We start from the raw sequence: 21,571 nt of genomic DNA, 5'->3' as shown, positions 1-21,571 counted from the left end.
TTGACACAATGCAATCTCTAGCTCCATACCCATCACAACTAAGTGCCTAACCTGAACCCTTACCCTGAACCTACCCTTAACCTAATTATACGCCTTGACCCTCAAACGGGCATTTAAAGGGGTCTCAGAAAGAGAGGACCGGCCAAAATGTCCCCCTTTCGACTCGATTTGTCTTCACTCTGATGGTCTAAACACAATATGTTCCTGCATCAACATGTTTATCAGATTTCAAATCAGATTTGAGGGATAAGTTTACAGTTTATGTCAAGTTTAGGCTTACAACCAGGGTTAGGTGCTTCTACAGTGGTATTCACCTATCATTTCCTTCTGATTTTAGAGATATGTAATGGGTAGGGTTATGTCAACAAAATATGTTGAACCAGGAGTGTGTCTTACTTGGCAAAATCAGGACAGACACACAGAGAGAGAGCTTAACTTGCTCTGAACCTGAAATATTCCTTTAATATCAGGGACACACGTCCATCCAAGTGCATTTGATTAGTGCTTTTCCAATATTTCCTACAAATTTAATATATTTTTTAATCTCACCCGTGTCCTGAGAATGAATAAATGAGATGTGTTCTGAACTCTCAAGCTTATCTCACTGCTGTCATGATCTAAATCACTGAAACAAAAGCTGAGTGTTTTGTGACATCTTTATTATCTCAAGGTCTGTATTACATTTGGTTTCTGATCCAGAGGTTTCCAAGGAAGCCTGACGTCATGTGTTGTGAGATAGTGAGAGGACGGTTCACATGAATGTGAGCTTGTTTTGACCAGTAGTAAAGGGTGGAGGGTTTATGTCATCTGAACAAGCTCCATAACATATTTTGCTCTCACTCTCTTTCTATCCCTCTTTATTTCCATTCGGGGTTCATTTGTAGAGCAAAACAATCTTGCAACATCACAGGGTTTTTTCACACTCGAGTTCTCTTTGGCCTCGTACACACTGCTACTAAATGCAGTTTTCACTCCCTCTATTGAGCGCACAGAGATCGCTACTTCAGGAGAGTCAATTGCATAGTTCAGCTAGTTTGTCTGTGCTTGAGTTCTTGAGTTTGAGTCCAAGCCAAATCTGTTTACTTTCATCACACTTTTAGATTATATGAAAAGGCAAACACATGAATCTAATGCTCTCTAAATATTGACAGAGTGACAACCACGGTTTATAAAATCCAAGATAACAGAATCTGAACAGAATCTGTTCAGTCATTTGAGGGATTCACGACAGAAAACTTTGCAGTGTGTATGAGAAGAAGTGGATTTAAAAAGTCAGACGAGGGAAAAAGACATGCATGTACTTTCCATCTCCTTTTGCTTCCATGTACAGTTTTATTAAACAAGAGCAGTTTTTGTGTAATATCTTGAATTTGACATGCACTCAAAAAAATATTTTGGTCTAAATATAAGTTTTATGTATTTGAATTACATTACAATTTTCCATCCATTTGGACTACATAGTTTTAACATAAACAAACAAACTTAATGTGATTCATATTTGTCAGTCAAACGTAAATGAAATAGGTAAGTTTTATGTAATGGTACACAGAAAAATGCCCATGATAAATTAACACAGCCTAGTGCACACTACTGAGATAAAATACCATTGAAGCAGTGTTCAAGTTAATGAGATAATTGAGTGATGATTGAGAATTAATGATGAACACCTGATGATAATGAGCAGAATCACAGACGGAAAGAGAAACACAAGAACTACAACTGACTTCAGCCACAGCCTTAGATGAAATCAACTGAAGATAAAAGAAGACATTAAATCTGAAGATCTTGGCAGAAGAGGATTAAACAACTCCACAAACAGCATTACCAGCTTCACGCATTATTAACCAGACTGAGTTTATTTCTGTAATTTTCTGTTTATAGTTTTGTTTGAAGTCACCATGCTGGAGATCAGTGTCTGCTTTAGTTGGGCTCTTAACTCTTTACTCTAGCTCCTTTAACTGTGTGTTTATAAAGCACATTTGTTATGGCAAGGGAATCCAAGAGAATATCTGGTGATGTTGGCTATTTATATATTGTTAATGACATCGTGTGGCTAAATCACTGATCTCATTCGGAGTCTAATACCCTGGTTATTGTGGTACTGTGTTAATAGTTTTGTTTTATTCATAATAGTTGCCATGTGATTCTACAGCACGAGTTACAGCACCGTTGTGGTATTCGAATAATATGCAGGATTTAAATCTATGGCATTGCTTAGATATACACAGACATCAAGAATCAATGTATGAATCTCAACAATGGTGACAATCAATTAAAATCTTCAAGCTGCAGTGCATGTTGGGCAGTGATGGGAATAACGGCGTTACAGATAAACGGCGTTACTAACGGAATTATTTTTTTCAGTAACGAGTAATCAAACGAATTACTGTTCCTCCCGTTACAACGCCGTTAGCGTTACTGAGGGGAAAAAAAGCGGCGTTAGTCGCGTTACTATAATTGAGCTCACTGAAGCGCTTTTCATCCGAACAGGCTCTCTGTCAGTCGGACCTGCAACGTGTGTGTGTGTGTGTGTGCGCGTGCGCGCGCACCAGCCATGCGTGTTGGGGGTGGGTGCGGTGGTGCACATCACTGATGATGATTGGTGGGTGGGAGACAAGGTTGAAGTTGATAGGTTGAGTTCACACCTATTTTTTTTCACGGTCTATGGTTCACACACACACACACACACACACACACACACACCTATGACGCACACGCATATGCACATTCAGCGATGGTCCAACGACTTCAAAGGTAGCTTTCGCAAACTGGAAGTATAAGCGCTACTTTTCCCTCGTTGAATATTTATGTAACGTTCAACTTATGCCCAGGAGGAAAGAGTCTCTCCACGCCGGTGGCAAGTGACTCTGAAGCGCCTCACATCATCATATGCCACAACATTAGTGGCTAAAAACCCAGGTGATAACGTGAGCTCCACTACCACAGGAAAGTATAGTACTGATAATATTTACACTATATTTACACTATAGTAGGCCTACTGATAATATTTACAATAATGTATTGACTTTGATAGGTGTCTCTCACATTGTCCCACAGCAACATTACAATAGTGTACATTAATGTACAATGTTTTATAATAATAATTTATTCTATTTAGTGTCCAATTCATTCATTTAACATATCTAATATTGGGGGCATCCAAGTTATTTGACATATTTGAACATTTGGGGGAAAAAAAAAAGTAACGCAGTAATTACTTTCCCTGGTAATTAGTTACTTTTATAATGATGTAACTCAGTTACTAACTCAGTTACTATTTGTAAGAAGTAACTAGTAACTATAACTAATTACTTTTTTAAAGTAACGTGCCCAACACTGATGTTGGGTACCACCAATCAAACCCCCCCCCCCCCCCCATGTGTCCCAGCATGCATTGCGGCATGAATAAATTATGCATCTGAATTGACAAATTTTCTTTGATACTTACTAATTGCTTTTACTTTTGCTGTTTTTGTCGTGACATTTTAGTTGCTTGTTTTATGTTCAAAGTTGATCTGTTTATCTTAATTTGTTTTGATTGTCACCATTGTAGAGATTCAAACGCTGATTCATGATGTCTGTGTGTGTCTAAGTAATGCCGTAGATTAAAACCTTTTGGGCACTTTTTTTATTTTTTATCTGGATATTATTCAATTAACACAACCGTCCTGTATCTTGTGCTGCATAATCACATGGCTAATACTATGAATACAACACAATTAATAACACATTACCTCTATAACCAGCAAATTAGCCTCTAAATTAGAGCAGTGATTCAGGCCAAAACAAATAGCCAACATCACCTGATAATATTTTCTCTTGGATTCCCTTGAAATAACAAATGTGCTTTATAAACACACAGTTAAAGGAGCCAGAGAAAAACTAAAGCTAAAAAAATTAAGGGTCAAGAGCCCAACTAAAGCAGACACTGATCTCCAGTATGGTGACTTCCATACTATGAAACTATTATTTTCATTAAAACAGAAATTACAGAAATAAAGTCAGTCTGGTTAGTAATGCGTGAAGCTGATAATGCTGTTTGTGAAGTTGTTTAATCCTCATCTACTGATATCTTCAGAGATTTAATGTCTTCTTTTATCTTCAGTTGATTTCATCTAAGGCTGTGGCTGAAGTCAGAGGTAGTTCTTGTGTTTCTCTTTCCGTCAGTGATTCTGCTCATTATCATCAGGTGTTCATCAATAATTCTCAATCATCACTCAATTATCTCATTAACTTGAACACTGCTTCAATGGTACTTTATCTCAGTAGTGTGCACTAGGCTGTGTTAATTTATCATGGGCATTTTTCTGTGTACCATTACATAAAACTTACCTATTTCATTTACGTTTGACTGACAAATATGAATCACATTAATTTTATTTGTTTGTTTATGTTAAAACTATGTAGTCCAAATGGATGGAAAATTGTAATGTAATTCAAATACATAAAACTTTTTTTGAGTGTGGGTTTCGACATTCTTCATTTTCGTACAAGACATTTGGCATGTTCAGTCATTTTTGAATGTACCTCACAATTTGTCATCTGAACAAAAATAAAAGACAGTTGTCATTTTGTCTCTTAAATTTTTTTAGATTTACAGTGCTGTCAAATCGATTAATCGTGATTAATCGCATCTAAAATAAATGTTTGTGCTTACACAATATACAGTATGTTTGTGTACTGTGTATGAATTTGTATGTATATATATATATATATTTTTTTTTTTTTTTTTTTTTTTTTTTTTTAAGTAGAAGAAGAAATTGTTATATTAATATATAATATATTGATATTTATATTAGTGCTGGGCAAACGATTATTGCGAATTAATCTGATTAGTCGCATCTAAAATAAAAGTTTGTGTTTATATAATATATGTATGTACTGTGTATAATTATGATATATATATGAATACACACACATGCATGTATATATTTAATACATATTTGCCTGTATATATATTTATATAATTGATCTGATATATAAATATAACATATTTTTCTTAAATACATACATGTATGTGTGTGTTTTCAAATCCTGTATATATAATAATTATACACAGCACACACACATATATTATGTAAACACAAACTTTAATTTTGGATGCGATTAATCGATTTGACAGCATTAACACATACGTAACACGATAAGCGAACCTTACACATAATATAAGACAACTTTTTTGCGCTACCCCTTGCAGTCACATGAAATAAAGTGTGAAGTTAACAATTATCATGTATTGAGTGCCAACAGATATCACTTTACTTGGTGATTGTATTACAATACAAAGAGAAAACATCCCTATGTCAATGTCAAAGACAATATTCTCTCTAAAGAATAGGCCTGTGTTGTTTTTCTGCCATGATGTTCTCTCGAAGAGGCTTTGAAAACCGATGCTAATCTCTCAGGTGGCTCGTTCTTTTCTCAGTGAACTCTCTGGGGATCAGCGATGAGCTCAAACAAAAGTTACAGGACGTGATGGTGGACAGACATAAGCTAACGCTGGGAAAAACACTCGGCGAAGGTGAGCGGCACATGACTACTGTAGGGATCTGTGACCTGTATTGTCTGGCCTCTCGATCAGATGAGATAAAGGCTTGTATGTGTGTGTCTGTATGTGTGTGTGCAGGTGAGTTCGGCTCGGTTATGGAGGGTTTACTCACTCAGGAGGACTCTGTGCTCAAAGTTGCAGTGAAGACCATGAAAAGTGAGTCAATAGCGACCGCAGCATCTCTGAAAACACGTGCAATCATTTCCATCCGACTAACTTCATGTGTTTTGGTCAGTTGCTATCTGCACTCGCACCGAAATGGAAGATTTCCTGAGAGAAGCAGCGTGCATGAAGGAGTTCGATCATCAGAATGTCATGCGGCTTCTAGGTAAGCTTTCAGTAAAACACCAAACAGTCACCTGACATAAAACTACAAGAAAAAATACAGTAACAGGAGATGGTCACATGACATCACTCCTAATGGTAGTCAACTAATCTTCGGTAGTTTGTAGATTAGCTTAGTCTAACTGACTGATATTTTAGTAATAACAATGTATTGTAATTTTATAATCACTTGGACACATTTCTCAATACTTGGGTCGCTTTTATTATTTTCACATTTAAAATGCACTAAAACTACCAAAACGCGTCTCAAATCAAGTCATTCTTGATTCTAGGCAGACTAGTAAAGGTTCAATCACACTTTGTCACTCATAAAAGAATAACCTGAAACACACGAACAACAGTTTTCTTCTGTAAAATGTCTTTACCAAACAAGAATGAAGCTCTGCTGTTTCTAATTCACTGCAGTTTGTTACATCGTTACAGTACAAAATGATTCCTAAGTTTCCCCTTTTGTACAGCTGGTAATGAAACTGAAAGACTAACACTTGTGGATATGTTCAGTACATCAAATTGGTTTGATAGTATTTGATTTTTTAGATTTCAATATGGTATTACTGTAGAAATGTAGCAAATTTCTGTCTCATTCATTTTTGTATTATACTAGGTTTTGAACTTAAGTTTTACAATTTAGAAAAAATAACTGAAACATGCTAATTGGCCTGTAGATACATAGGGCCATAGGGCACAAACCCTCTTTTGGCGTTAAAAAACTACTGTCAGGATTTACTAAACACGCAGTGAAACATTAGCCCTTAAAAGGCGGCGTAACGGTACACAAAACTGACGCACCTCGGTTTTGAAGTCACGGTTCGGTATGGGTTCGGAACAGGAGTTTTACAAAATTGCTTTTTATTTATTTTTATTAATCAGTGGTTTACTGAAGAAAAAAAAGTGTCTGTCCTTAAATAAATTAAATTATAACTACATGTTTATTGAATATATTGCTGTAAACTATATAGGGAGCCCTTACTTGCACATTAATATTAAAAGTTAACAACAGAGCCAAAACTATTAGCCTAAATTCAGCTGCTATTTATTTTTAGGTATAATAATCAACACTCATAAGCTTCACATAAGGCTGTTTTTGCATTAATTGTTGCGAATTAGCCTTTGGCTATAAACACTATGATGCTGGCATGGGATTGCTTGAAGAAGAAAATCTATGTTTACTGTATCTGTCCCTATTAAATAAACTGAATAAATAAAATACATTTCTAAATCTAATTTATAAAATTCGTTGTTGAAATATAATAATTTGAGTGTCATTTTAATGACAGGTTTATTTAAACATAGCCTACATGAAATAATCAAGACATCACTAACAGGTTAAGTAGAATATAATGAATATATAAGCTAATATAGTGCATATATTTAGTGAAATAGTTGATTTCTCCAGTGAACTAACAGCTGTGGACACTGCCTGAGGTAAATGTGATGCTACATGACATTGTTTACAAGCTGTTTTAATATTGACGTCTTTCTGCCGTTGAAACACTGATTGAGCGATTACACCTCATATGATACGTTTCAGGGTTAATGTATCCTTAACATACCTTAAGATATTAATTAATGTTTATTCTTTAGGAAGAGATGATCGCGTTCACAGATGATCGCGGTCACACCACGGCCGCTTGAACTGACGTGTCTACAGCGATCAGTCACATTAAAGAGCGTCAAAACAGCATTTTTCTTTTGAATCATGCGAGGGGATTTACTAAGGTTTGCGCTTGTCAATTTACTGGTGTTTGTGCCATTATTTACCGCCCCCCAAAAAATCAAGTCTTAAACCAGACGCTAACTAGATCGTGTCGGCTGCATCTCTGTTCTTTAATTGGCGTGTCGTACTTCATCCATGCCGTGTTAACCTGCTCTGGTGTCAGGGTAAAACTGAATATTCAGCGTTAAATAATGCAGGACAAGGCTATGTTCTTATTATTAGTAATTGGCCAGCTTTACAATTATTATTGTTCATATTTGGGGTGAGGAAGTTGTTTAAACCACATGCATTAAGTATTAAACGTTTAGCTTGTCCTGCAGACATGAACGATCAGGCAGTTTGATGAGGAGAAGTGTGCTGTTACTTTACTGAGCCGCTGGACTGACACTGAATTCAGAAAATGTGAAAAATGTGTTTGGTTGATATGGTTGTGTTTGTGTGCTAGGCGTGTGTCTGCAGACAGTGGAGAGTGAAGGCTATCCGTCTCCTGTCGTCATTCTTCCCTACATGAAGCACGGAGACCTGCACAGCTACCTGCTCTACTCCAGACTCGGTGACGCTCCGGTGGTGAGTTCGCTCGCACTGCTTTAGAGGACGTCCTGAAACACTGGAAGACAAATGAGAGAAAGAGAGATGAATCTGGAACAGAGGGCAAAAGGGATTCTGCTTTGTTTAACCCTCTGATGCTCTTGGTTTAGGGGTTGCATTGGTCGTCTTCCCGGTCATAAGTGACCGGACACCTAAAAATTAAACTTCCTCCACCCCAGTAAAACCAATACAATTTATTTTTCTTCAAAAATATATTTTTTCTTTTTAATTTTGTATTTTGAGATTATTTGATGGTATTTTTTAATATTTATTTAATAATTATGGTCTATTTTTGCCATTGAATTTTTTTTTTTGTAATTTCTTTTAGTTTTTTTTTATTATTGCAGTATTTCAGGTTAAAATAGAGACTTTTTTGAAGGCAGATTAGCCCCTCTTTTGGAATTATTTAAGAAATCATGCAACCATGTGTGTAACCACTATAGGCCTCTATGGAGTTTGAGAATTCCCTAGTTCTCTTTTGAACACATTTAATGATTTATTTTTTGATGGATTTGAATATATATTTAAAAAATCTCAAAGACTATTTATTATAAAGTTTTATATATATATATATATATATATATATATATATATATATATATATATATATATATATATATATATATATATATATATAATATTACACTTAATATTCACACTTATATACTATTACACTTATATACACTTAATATAGCACTTAACATTCCATTCGATTCATTTTCTGTCTGTCTAATTTATTTAAAAAAAAAAAAAAAAAAAAAAAAATTGTCGTGTGTTCTGTGTTAGATTAACTGAGACTTGTTACAGCACTTGCATACTGTAGCCCTTGACCGTTCTAGTTGCTTCTATTGCTCTCATTTGTAAGTCGCTTTGGATAAAAGCGTCTGCTAAATGACTAAATGAAAATGTAAATGTAAATATATATATATATATATATATATATATATATATATATATATATATATATATATATATATATATATATATATATATATATATATATATATATATATATAATTTTTTTTTTTTTTTTTTTTTTTACAAATATAGATTTTTGTTCTGTGAATTTGTGTTTTTGCAGATTTCCCATTCATTTCCTATGCTGGTCATTTTTGACCGAAGAGCACAAGTGGGAGTATTTTTTTTACAACCAATTAGCATGCTCGAATCATGCCCTCAATTTTTGTGTGTTTACATACCTAATGCTAGAAAAGTCACCAAGTTTCATATAATTCAGAAGAAGCAGTGATTTTTAACATTTCAAAACAGAAAATGTTCCGGTCAGAAATGACCAAAGAGCACCAGAGGGTTAACCTAAAAGAGAAGCAGTTCCCTTTAAAAAAAATAGTTCTGCCATTATTTACTTGCCAGCTTGTAACCCAAAACTGTATGACTGTATGAGTTCATGCTGCCCTTTTTCGTAAAAGCAGTAAAAAAAAAAAGGTTTGGAACCACGTGAATGTGAGGAAATGAGGACTTTTGTTTTTGGGTGTACCCTTCCTTTAAAAAAGAAAAAATGATGAAAGTTAAATATTTTAGATTTTGTGCTCAGATTTGAAACATTGACTTATCTGTTATAAAGCCTATCTATCCTATCTGGCACCAACGCTACTAAAACAAGTCTTTTATTCACAAACGTTACACCATTGCTTATGAATGCAAACACTATGAAGGAAAGCACGTCTGTTCCCAGTGAATGATTCTGTCAAGATCAAACTAATGACCAGTTTGTTTTGAGGCTAGATGCACATTTTTCATGGTCAGTTGTGAAATTTCTTAGCAATCATAAATTAAGTTCCTCTAAAGGACAGACGTCAGGCACACGCACAATACATTGTCTCAGGAACATGTTGTACCGCAAAAGTGTTTTTAAACGCCCACTGGTCTCATTTTTGTTATTGTCAATGGACATGTGTCTGTGGTCAGAACAGAATCTGGGAAAGTCTTTGGCACCACCTGCCTGTCACAGAAGGAACACACAAAAACATCCAATGACGAACGTTACATTACATTGGAAGATGCATTGGCTTTCTACAGCTGTTTCATCATTACTGCTTTAAATATCTAGAATATCTCTGTCTCCTGTGTGTAGTATCTGCCCTCTCAGATGCTGGTGAAGTTCATGACAGATATCGCCAGAGGAATGGAGTACCTGAGCGGCAAAAATTTCATCCATAGAGACCTGGCAGCTCGAAACTGCATGTGGGTGAAACACACAAGCTCACACACAGTTCATATGCTTTTACATGTGCTACTTATAGTACTACAGAAATGGACATGCAATATTGATCTGAGTTTTTCCCCTCTCTGCTCAACAGGTTAAATGAGAACATGAATGTGTGTGTGGCTGACTTTGGCTTGTCTAAGAAGATCTATAATGGGGACTACTACAGACAAGGGCGCATCTCTAAGATGCCTGTCAAGTGGATCGCCATTGAGAGTCTGGCAGACAGAGTCTATACCACTAAGAGTGACGTGGTAAGACATCATCATTTGATAAATAAATGAAGACTGAGAAAGAACTGATTCATATCATTCCAGTAGTGGTGGACAGGATTTTGTTCTCTATTTGGAGAACTAATTTCAGTGTTGAAGGGGGAAATGCGCTTCCCATTTAAAAACACATTTAAAAAGATTTCCTTGAAAATAGTTTCAAGTTACGTGTCACCGCACAACCTACACATCCCACACCAGGAGTCTTTGTTCAGTGCTAACTCAACCCTCTGGTCCTGTTCGGTCATTTCTGATTTTTGACACACACTCACATACACAAAATCATGCACCTAATTGGAAAACGTTAATTTGTAATTATTGCCATCAAAAATGAGCACATTTGAAACAAATGGGAAGCGAATTTCATCTAGTGGAAATGTTTGGTACTGCAGCCAAACAAAATATTTTTTTTTTAGCCTAGAAATCTAGACGCACTTTAGCAGCTGCAAATCTAATTTGCTGCCAGGGACGTCTAGCAACTCTCCGTTGGCTTGCGAGCTGGAAAAACCAAACTCTGGTGAGGCCAATCACATCGTGTGTAGAGACGGTGGGCGGGCTTAATATAATGACGACAGAGTTGCGTCAGTTCCGCGTGCTACTCGTAAACAAAGAAGCTGACGAACAGCGGTCTTTCGAACCGGCTTTGGCTGCGACTCTGGATGACTTGAGTTAAGTTTTTCTTTGAGAAAAGAACAAAGAACGGCACTGAAGTCATTCTTAAGAAAGGAAGATGTGTTCTGAGTTTTGCCGACCGGATACAGCGAAAGTTTCATCAACTAGCTCCGCTTCACCTTCTTCATTGCTCTGGTTGGTTGTAGCGCTATCCTATTGCGTGCAGAGGGAGTTTGAAAGACAACCGTTTATCCCGCCCCTCGGATTGAGCCCTGCCAATGGTGTGTTCCCAGACCAGCATCTTGATGTGGGTCTGGCTTGGCAGGCTACAAATTTTTTTGAGATATGAACCTCAAATTTGGAACACAACTAGTTTCGATTTATGGCTTTGATTTTCTCACAGTTTTAGAGTAAAACGTGTTTTGGAAAATATTTATTTCATATAAAATATTTCAAAAATGTATATCGAAAACTTTGACGCTCTACAGAGCGCAAACACAGAAACTCAATGGATCATTTGAACAATATTTCGCCAATATGCTATTATTAGGGAGAAAATAAATCCCAGAACAGAAGTTATGTGGGCAGCCTTTCACTCTGAAAGCAATCAGAAGCAGCAGCAGACCATGGTTGCAGCACTAGTTCACACTATACTAGAGCAATAAAAACAATTTCAACGTACAGAGAGATTCAAACCTGAGCTTAAAATGTCTGCCTGGTCTTATAGGGAATGATTCATCAGAGCATGTTATTCCAAAGATATAAAAAAAAACTCGGAAACCACATTCCTTTTACTATTTTGCAGTCCCCCAGACTCAAGCACAGTATTTTTTCTTTTTACGTTGTTTTACAGTGGCAAGTATCATTTACTGTTCTCTCAGAGTTCATATTGTTTATAAAGGTGCATTTGTCTGTCCTGCAGTGGTCATTTGGAGTGACAATGTGGGAGATTGCGACTCGAGGTCAGACGCCGTACCCTGGAGTGGAAAACAGTGAAATCTATGATTATCTGAGGCAGGGCAACCGTCTGAAACAACCTCCAGACTGCCTGGACTGCATGTGAGTATGCCTGTCAAAAACTGAAAGGCTTTTCACACTATGCTTAGACCTGTCTTAATATATTTTAAACCCCTGGTTAAAACCACTTTCAATCTCAGCCCTTTTTACAAGATGAAAAATAAGTCTCTGATGTCCCCAGAATGTGTCTGTGAAGTTTTAGCTCAAAATACCCCACGCATCATTTTTATAGCATGTTAAAATGGTCACTTTTTGAAGGTGAGCAAAAACACACTGTTTTTGTGCGAGTCCCTTTAAATGCAAATGAGCTGCTGCTCCCCGCTCCCATTTAGAAAAAAGGCGGAGCTTCAAGAGCTTGTGTTAGCAGCTCTGATCACTTCATGCAGACACACACAGAAAATGACAAAACTGTTCAGCCTTTTGTGTTCAAACCGGAGTCGGGCAATGATGGAGAGACTCAAGAAGAAGTGACAACATGTAGAATGAGACAGGACGTTTCTGAATGGATAGTTGATGGATTTATGAGTTAGCGATCTTCAAGTCATTGATTAGCATATTCTGTCATGATAATCTATAAACCGCTCGTGTGGGAACTGTTGTAAAATGCACAGAGCCAGAGAATATCTGCTGCATGAAGAGAGAACAGGTATAGTTTAGCTTAATTACGTTTATAACTTATATAACACTGGGGGTGGAGTTTATGTACATTTTAGGGTTAGTGATGTTACTAACCCGTGAAGAAGCTTGTTGTAGTCCCTACCAGCCGTTTGTTGTAGTCCTTAAAAAGCGATTTCTTTAAAAGAAAAGTCTCTCTTTGCTTTGAACTTGCTTTGAGTGTCAAAAATTTGCAGATTTGCAGATGCTCAAACAGAAACATTACACACTCACTAAAGATCATAATCAAAGACCTCATTAAGGATTGCTTTACACTTGTCTCTTTGAAAGGAGGTAGCACCGCTGTGTTAGGAATGCATACTGTAGGTATACAGGATAAACCAGTGCTAGAATCTTAATGCAAAAGAAGACACATGATTTTGTGTGAGGGAATTTGAAAATATAATGATAGTTTCCAAACTGGTAAACAATTCAGACTTTCTGTGGCACTGTGGATTTGGTTGGAGCACAGCAGCACTGGTGTACAGTGGTGCAACACTGTTTTATTATAGTGTTCTGCCCAATATTCAGTTAACACTGAAACTGGGACTGTTTAAGAACTGGCTCTTGATTCCCAGCCCTAGTCATGTGCTATATTACACATCTTATAAAGTCAACCCAGAGCATTGTGTGAGGAAAAGACCAAAATTCAAATCATCCCCTCTACCATTGCTCTCAAATATTTTTCATGTTTTACAACTTTCGAACATATCGTGACCAATCACAGACGAGATGTTTGAGCATCTGTGTGTCTCTCTTTGTTTTCCACAGCTATTCCCTGATGTTTTCCTGCTGGCTGTTGAGCCCGAAGGACAGGCCGAGCTTCGAAATTTTGCGCGGTGAGCTGGAAAAGGTCCTGGAAGATCTTCCGAGCCAAGACCCGGAGGAGATACTCTATGTCAATATGGAAGAGACCTCTGGAGAGCTGGGGGCCGTGGGTGGCCGTGACCCCATAATGGGCGTCCCCTGTGTTTTCGGGACCCTGAAGGGTTCGGGCTCTGTGGCCACAGTAGAAGTCCACCACCCCAGCCGGTACGTGATCTGCCCCCAACATGAGAACCAGCGCCTGCTCAATGCAGACTCCATGGAGAGCCTGAACCTCACGGGCTCCGCACCCGCCCCGCTACTGCAGCCCTCGTCCTGTTCCACTCCAGTGCCGCCCTCTGAGAGTCAGTCCTCAGAGGAAAAGGACGAAAAGAAGAAAGCGCCCTGGCAGGGATGATGCTGTCTTGACTGAAAGACCCAGACTGCTGAGCTATTGCTCCTACCCCATCACTTTGCACAGACACTCCACACACGCCACATGCCAGACATTCAGTCTTTTTTAATGACAAATATGTTGCATTCCAAATTGTCCTTTCTGTTGAGTGTAGGTTATAAGAAGTCAAAATCTGTTTTCTGTCTCACACTGTGTCGTAACCAGAAATGATGTGATACGTTTCCAGCGACACGTAATTTGTCTGTGCGCAGCAACAAAACCAAATTGCAGATCATTGGCATATTTACCAGTGTTTGCTTACTGTTACTAATGCTGCGTTCACACCAAACCCGAGTAGAGCTTCTGGAGCGAGTGATTTCAATGTTAAGTCAATGGAAAGGCGCATGGATGCGATTCCGCCTCATTCGCGCGTCCAGTTCGTGCGAATTTTACACAAATTGAGAGTATTGCGCGATACGCGCTACGCACGAGTGGTGCTTTTTTTGCTTTCACGTGTTTGAAGCGAATTCGCGTCGAACGCCCAAGTTAAAAAATGTGAACTTTGGCGTCAATTCGCGGCGCGTTAACCAATCAGGAGCCTGCTCACTGCGGTCACGTGGTAAAGTGACGTGATGAGAAACCCCACATAATTAAAAAATACTACTATTGTGTCACTAAATGTAGTTTTAAGACTTTTCCAGGTGAAAATGTAGTTGTTCAAAGCTCAAATCTTTGGTTTATTTATAAAAAGAGCGCCTATTTTAAAAAATGTATCTTGCGTTTTTGGAGTTGTGAGATCCAGGCGATCACCGGGCACTCAGCGCTCATAACCCCAGCGAGAGCAGCCTTTCCTCGGCTAGTCCTTGTGACGTCTGCCGCTGGCTCTGATGTCCTGTAGTGGTTAAACAGGAGAGAGAATTCGTCTTGTGTAGATCTAACAGGCGATCTTTGGTCTCATGAATCTATAATTTGTCTAAACATGAGATCAAAGATCGCCCGTTAGATCGATCTAACGGGAAGAATTCTGTGTCATGAATCTATAATTTGTTGTCTGGCAAATCGTTTTGACTGAGGGCAAAGAGAAGTTTCATAACTTTAGGATATTTAAATATACATGCAGTGAAGATAATGTAGGAGTTGCCTGGACCACATGTGTGTGGCTATTAATGCTTAATATATTTTTTAACGAAAATGAAAGAGGCAGTGGTGTTTTATGACATTTCTCCTGAAGAGCCTTGAACGCGCGTCTATTTCGCTTCAAACGCTCGTTTTATACGCACGCCCAATTCGCTGTGGATTCAAAATGTTCAAGCGTCCAACTAAATGCGGTAGACACAATTTTGACGCTCTATTCACATTTGGTGCGAACGCAGCATTAGGGTTAGCAATTTGGACAAATCCCCCCCCCAGCCCTGTGTTTTAAACTTTGATTATAAGGCTTGTTGAGGAGAAGACCTGATCCTTATCTAGAGATTGAGACTTGATAACCTCATAAGTAAACTCATGGCAATGCTCTAACAACTGCTCCATTTGCTGTGGGAGGGCTCCGGCGGCACAACTGAAACAATCAGCAGCAAAACTTGTTGCATGCTTTTATCACATCACACCTGGTTAGGACATGGTGTTGGACTCCAGAAAAGTTCCGATGATCAGCACCACTACTGCAGCCTTATGAGACTGATATCAGTCAACTGGAATCTGACCAGTTAAAGCCCTTTTCTGTAAGGGTAAGCTCATGGCATAGTCTGCTGATATTGATCACACCAACTCAGGAGGTGCTTGGATTTACTATGACCAATGACACAACGCCGCAAACTAGCTTGGCACTGCCACTCTGTAGAACGGGATGGAACTGAATCTGTGACTGTCCACTGAGACATTTGACACAAACTCTCTGAAGTCTCCTGACCAGCATCTTTTTCCAAAGAAACACATGGAGGATGACGATTACATTCCATGTTTGGTCTAACCAAATCCAAGATCCTCAGTGATTCTGTGCAGGACCTAGAGACACGCTCGAGCTAACCTCCAGGTGCACGCGTGTACATGTTGATAACTCTGTTTCGAAGGTTTTCTGAATCAACAGGGTTGTTTTTTTACACATTGAATTGAGACCAATTTTGTGGTTTCTTTCAAGGTTCGCAGGTTTAGAGGAGTAGACTAGACGAAGGTCTCTGCTTCTCAGAGGCCCTGCCCCAGACTCAAGCACAGTATTTTTTATTGTTTCCTAATGTTTTTTTTGTGTTGTTGTTGTTGTAAATTTGATATTTTGCACTAATCAATTTTTTGTCAGTGTATCGTTTGTGTTTTTATATGAAATGGACATTTAGACAATGTATGATAGAAATACATTTACCATAATATGATCATATTATGATAATATTTTAAAAAGAAAAAAAGGTCAAATACAGATGACATTTTAGCTGATTGTTATTTTGCCATTATATTTGCTAAAAAATGTAATTTGTTATTTCTTCCACACAGCCTTTAATCTAATCTGAAATTGAAATCAGTGTAGACGTTCTGAAACAAAATAATTTTTCATCATAGAACCAATGGTTGAAAAAAAGCAATGGTCATTTTTCACTGATGTAATGTGGTACTGGTAAGATTGCCTGAGGTACTTTAAGCCACAATGAGCCACAATGCTTTAGATACATACAGCATTAGATAATAAATGATATACGATGTAAATGATGTTCATGGGTGCCACAGTTGGAATCATCTATGATAAAGAGTTTTGCTGTGAAGGCCAACATTAACTTGACAGCACAGAAACCCTGACAAAATGTTGTCGGTCACCTTTTGTGTATATTTGCATGCTCACATTTTCCAGTAACTTTTCTGTTTCATGGTGAGGAACACTGTGTTTAAATATATGATTTGAAGTGTCTCATCTGAACTCAGTTTAAGAGGACAACTTGTTCTGCACCCCTTTTGCATGTGGTATTTTAATGCAAAGACCTGCATCTTATTTGCTAACTATCTGCAATCTAGCAACAAGCCCGATCAGCTGAAACAGTGTTTCAGTTTAAATTCATGCATTTGTTGTTCACGAACACAGTCCTTTTCCTGATGTAAATTAGGCTCATTATTTGCCCGGCACAGTTAACTTTGCAATATTGCCATCCACAAAAACAGAATTGTATTTAATAGTATATTTAATATTCGGTTGACTGTCAGTAAATCAGCCAATGATGATCAAATGGTGGAGAAGAGAGTTATAACTGGCCGATTTGTATGTGACAAAAATACAAATATTGTTTTTATCAACATGAATTCATAGACAGAAGCACGCACTTCAAAGTGCCTTTGAAAGCCAGTATTTTGCCTTAAAATGGCTGTTTATGGTGCACAAATGTTTAGCTATAGGTTTATATGTCTAATGTTGTCTAGATAACATAAATGTCATTATTGTGATTTTGATACGCTTTGTATTAAAAAAATACTACCTGCACAGTTGAGGATTTGCCTGTGTCTGTGTGCGTGCGTGCGTGCGTGTGTGTGTGTGTGTGTGTGTGTGTGTTTGAAAATTATTGCATAGTTTTTGTAAGTTAAAGCTACACTATGTAACTTTTCCGTCCACTAGAGGTCGCCTGTTCAAAACAAAGGCGTAGTGTGGCAATCACAGGCGACTCCCTCACACGCATAGCTCACACGTCCCGGTTCTTTGGTTAAAATAGCAATTTCTCACGATTTACAAACAGTTGGAAACATTTGGGATATTCTAAGTACTCAACTGAACAAAATATATAACACTGGCCTAGTGGTTTTTGGATATTTTACTACAAAAATCTTAAACTTAACTTACAAACTTACATTAAAGGTGAACTATGTATGTAAAACAGAGACTAAATTGAAATTTGTTCTTAAGTGTAACAACTCATGGACATTTATCACAACATTAAATTATTTTTATTAACAAAGTTTGGGAGGAACATTATTCAATCAGCACGAGAGGAGGCCTATATACACTGATCAGGCATAACATTATGACAGAATAACACTGATTATCTCTTCATCATGGCACCTGTTAGTGGATGGGTTATATTAGGCAGCAAGTGAACATTTTGTCCTCAAAGAAGCAGGAAAAAGGGGCAAGCGTAAGGATTTGAGTGTGTTTCACCAAAACCAAATTGTTATAGCTAGTTGACAGAGCATCTCCAAAACTGCAACTCTTGTGGGGTGTCATGGGTGGCCAAGGCTCATCGATACATGTGTGGAGCGAAGGCTGGCCCTTGTGGTACGATCAATCAGATGAACTACTGTAGCTCAAATTGCTCAAGAAGTTAGGATTCAGAATTGTTGCATCGCAGTTTGTTGCGTCAGGGTGTCCATGCTGACCCTTGTCCACCACCAAAAGCACCAACAGTGGGCACGTGTGCAAGGTTTGGTTTCCTGAATCACGTTTTCTTGGGGGTGTGTGTGCATCGCTTACCTGGGGAACACCAGAATGCACTATGGGAAAAAGGCAATCAATTAAATCAAGCATCTTCGGGATGTGCTGAACAAACAAGTTAGATCCATGGAGGCCCCACCTCGCAACGTACAGGACTTAAAGGATCTGCTGCTATCATCTTGGTGCCAGATACCATGCACACCTTCAGGGGTCTAGTAGAGTCCATGCCGCAACGGGCCAAAGCTGTTTTGGCAGCAAAAGGGGACCAACACAATATTAGGAAGGTGGTCATAATGTTATGCTTGATACATAGTCAACTCACCTATGTTCCTCAACAGTTTGTCACAATGTGTCACAAATTGAACTCTTCCTATCTGATGACAAGTCCCTCCTTTCCCAGGATCCTCCTCCCCATTCCACCAATGCAAGGAACACTCGTGCTCCTCCGGACACTGCATCCGAGCCTCCAGCGCTATACCACGTGGACATTGGTCCATCCGTGCAGGTTCCCATAGTCAAAGACACTGAGGCTTACCCTTGCCTTCACCAGCAAGACACCCACCATCATCTTCAGCGTTCTCCTACACCTCGGCCCATCGAACAATCCCTGCAATAGAGAAATGGACAGTACTGGGTAAGACAAGCGCTAATCAGAGCTGATGTCCATTTCTCTAGGAGAATGAACAAAGCGCAGTTATACGACATGTATGTCTCTTCACAATCAGCATTTACTTTTCCAAAATCCACTCCACCCTCCAAGGTCGCTAACTAAGCAAACAAGAGTCATAGGGCCCCGAACATTTCCAAAAACGCTGTCTCTAACCCTCTCCCCTGTCCATGGCCTGTAGCCCCACCATCAGACCCTAGCGTGAGACTGCCTCCACTAGTGGCACAGGTCCAGATGCCTTACTTTTCTCCCCAGCGCCTTGGAACCGATCAGAGCACAGATCTTCACAGGTCTGGATGTCGATTCATCTTCCCTGTTATCCTTATTTTCAGGATCCAAAACACCTCAAATCCATTTAGATTCAATCTGGCATCCCAGCAGATCTTTTCACTTTTCAGACTCATGATTTTTAAAATGTTATAAACAGCTCCTTCTACTGGAGACGGGCATGGACCATGACAGAATTTTGTGAGATCACTGAGGTGGCAAGATGTAGTCTGATGGGCAGGTCAAAAACATAAACCAAAATAAACAGCAAGACTGATGTGGGCTTAGCTGGCCATAGTGGTTTGCACTGAGGGCTTGTGTGGTCATCGAGGTCAGTGTCTTCAATACCGCGAAGCCCTGTGTTATGGTCTTTGCTCAAGTTCACTATCTAGCCTGGATGCAATAGTAGAACAAAGCATATCAATGGTAGGAGAATCCATGTGTCTGTTAAATAGTTCCCAGTGATGTAGTGTATATGGAGAAGAGGACGGGTCCCAGGACTGACCCTTGAGGTACCTCAGGACCAGATGATGTGCTTCGGACACATCTCTCCTCCAGCTAACCTTGAAAGACCTACCTGTGATGTAAGATGCACACCAGCAAAGTGGAGTTTCTGTGATGTGCAGCGAAGAAAGGGTGGACAAAAATATATGATGGTTAACTGTCAAAAGTTGCAGATAAATCTAGCAGTATGAAAACTTTATGATTATAAAATATGAGTAAATAAGAAACTAATTTATTATGAAACTAAAACATTGTTGTGGCAAGACAAGGGCGTGAGAGAACCTCTCAGATCTCTCATGGAGGAGCTTCTGATGCATAAAAGGAGGAGCGACAACAGTGAAGGACGAGAGAGGACCAGGCCTGGACTTTACCTTGTGTTTCGTTTATGTTTTATTATGTGTGTGCAGCAGCTGTCCGTGAGGGGCTGCCTGCTTTACTTTCATTTTGTTTATTTACTAAAGTGTTATGTTAATGTTCGCTAGTTCTGTTGTGGAAGTCCAAATGTTTCCAATTCAGCACTTGAAGAAAATCTCTCAGAGTCGAAGTTCCAGGTCTCAGAAGATGTTAACTTTATTGTAGAAACAACAAAGTGAGATGCCAGCTGAACATCTGAATTTTCTAAGGTAAAACTCCATTTCTTAAACTGCTTTCTTATCGTTCTACATCCAATGAGTATCCTTCTACCTATCTTTTCTTTTGGCTCCACCTTGCAGTTTCGCCACACTAATATGCAAACCTTTACATCTTTTGGATTTATTGGTGGAAAATCCCCAGTTCTTCTTTTTAAAAAAAAATCTCATGTCTTTCAGCACTCCACACCTGTGCCCATACATCACATATCACAATCTTCCGGTACATTTCATGCTTTTAAGGGCACTTTCAATACAGCAGGCCCAGTTTTTAACTTTATTGATATACAGTCTAATTCTACTTCATATAAACCAGTGTAATTCTCCAACAGTTCCCGCCTCCTTCTTCCCATATTAACGAACTGTATTACAACTGTTAAATGTTATCTTCAATGTAATGTTGTATTTTATCTTCCATCAAATCCAGTGATGCTATAGCCTAAAAATCGAATTTGCTGCCAGGGTCGTCTTGCAACTCTCCGTTGGCTTGCGAGCTGGAAAAAACAAACTCTGGTGAGGCCAATCACATCGTGTATAGAGTCGGTGGGCGGGCTTAACATAATGACGGCAGAGTTGCGGTGGTTCTGCGTGCTACTTGTAAACAAAGAAGCTGGCGAACAGCGGTCTTTCGAACCGGCTTTGGCCGCGACTCTGGAAGACTTGGGTTAAGCTTTTCTTTCAGGAAAGAACACAGAACGGCACTGAAGTCATTCTTAAGAAAGGAAGATGTGTTCGGAGTTTTGCCGACCGGATACGGCTAAAGTTTCATCTATCAGCTCCGCTTCACCTTCTTCATTGCTCTGGTTAGTTGTAGCGCTATCCTATTGCGTGCAGAGGGAGTTTGAAAGACAACCGTTTATCCCGCCCCTCAGATTGAGCCCTGCCAATGGTGTGTTCCCAGACCAGCATCTTGATGTGGGTCTGGCTAGTGAT

General features: G+C 38.7%; 1 protein-coding gene across 2 annotated transcripts in view; it reads left to right on the top strand.

Moving 5' to 3' along the window:
• Positions 1 to 17,629, top strand: part of axl (AXL receptor tyrosine kinase) — a 58,015-nt gene extending 40,386 nt beyond the window's left edge. For both annotated transcript variants that reach the window (XM_079824092.1, XM_079824091.1), the window contains exons 13-20: positions 5,426 to 5,521; positions 5,627 to 5,704; positions 5,784 to 5,876; positions 8,056 to 8,177; positions 10,291 to 10,400; positions 10,517 to 10,676; positions 12,226 to 12,362; positions 13,746 to 17,629. In XM_079824092.1, the coding sequence (XP_079680218.1) occupies positions 5,426 to 5,521; positions 5,627 to 5,704; positions 5,784 to 5,876; positions 8,056 to 8,177; positions 10,291 to 10,400; positions 10,517 to 10,676; positions 12,226 to 12,362; positions 13,746 to 14,196 (1,247 nt within the window). In that variant the 3' untranslated portion in view covers positions 14,197 to 17,629. The remainder of the gene's footprint in view (positions 1 to 5,425; positions 5,522 to 5,626; positions 5,705 to 5,783; positions 5,877 to 8,055; positions 8,178 to 10,290; positions 10,401 to 10,516; positions 10,677 to 12,225; positions 12,363 to 13,745) is intronic.
• Positions 17,630 to 21,571: the final 3,942 nt, after the last annotated feature.

Source organism: Gobio gobio, assembly GCF_949357685.1.
Source record: "Gobio gobio genome assembly, chromosome: 8".
NCBI lineage: Eukaryota > Metazoa > Chordata > Actinopteri > Cypriniformes > Gobionidae > Gobio > Gobio gobio.
This window is presented reverse-complemented; position numbering and strand designations above follow the sequence as displayed.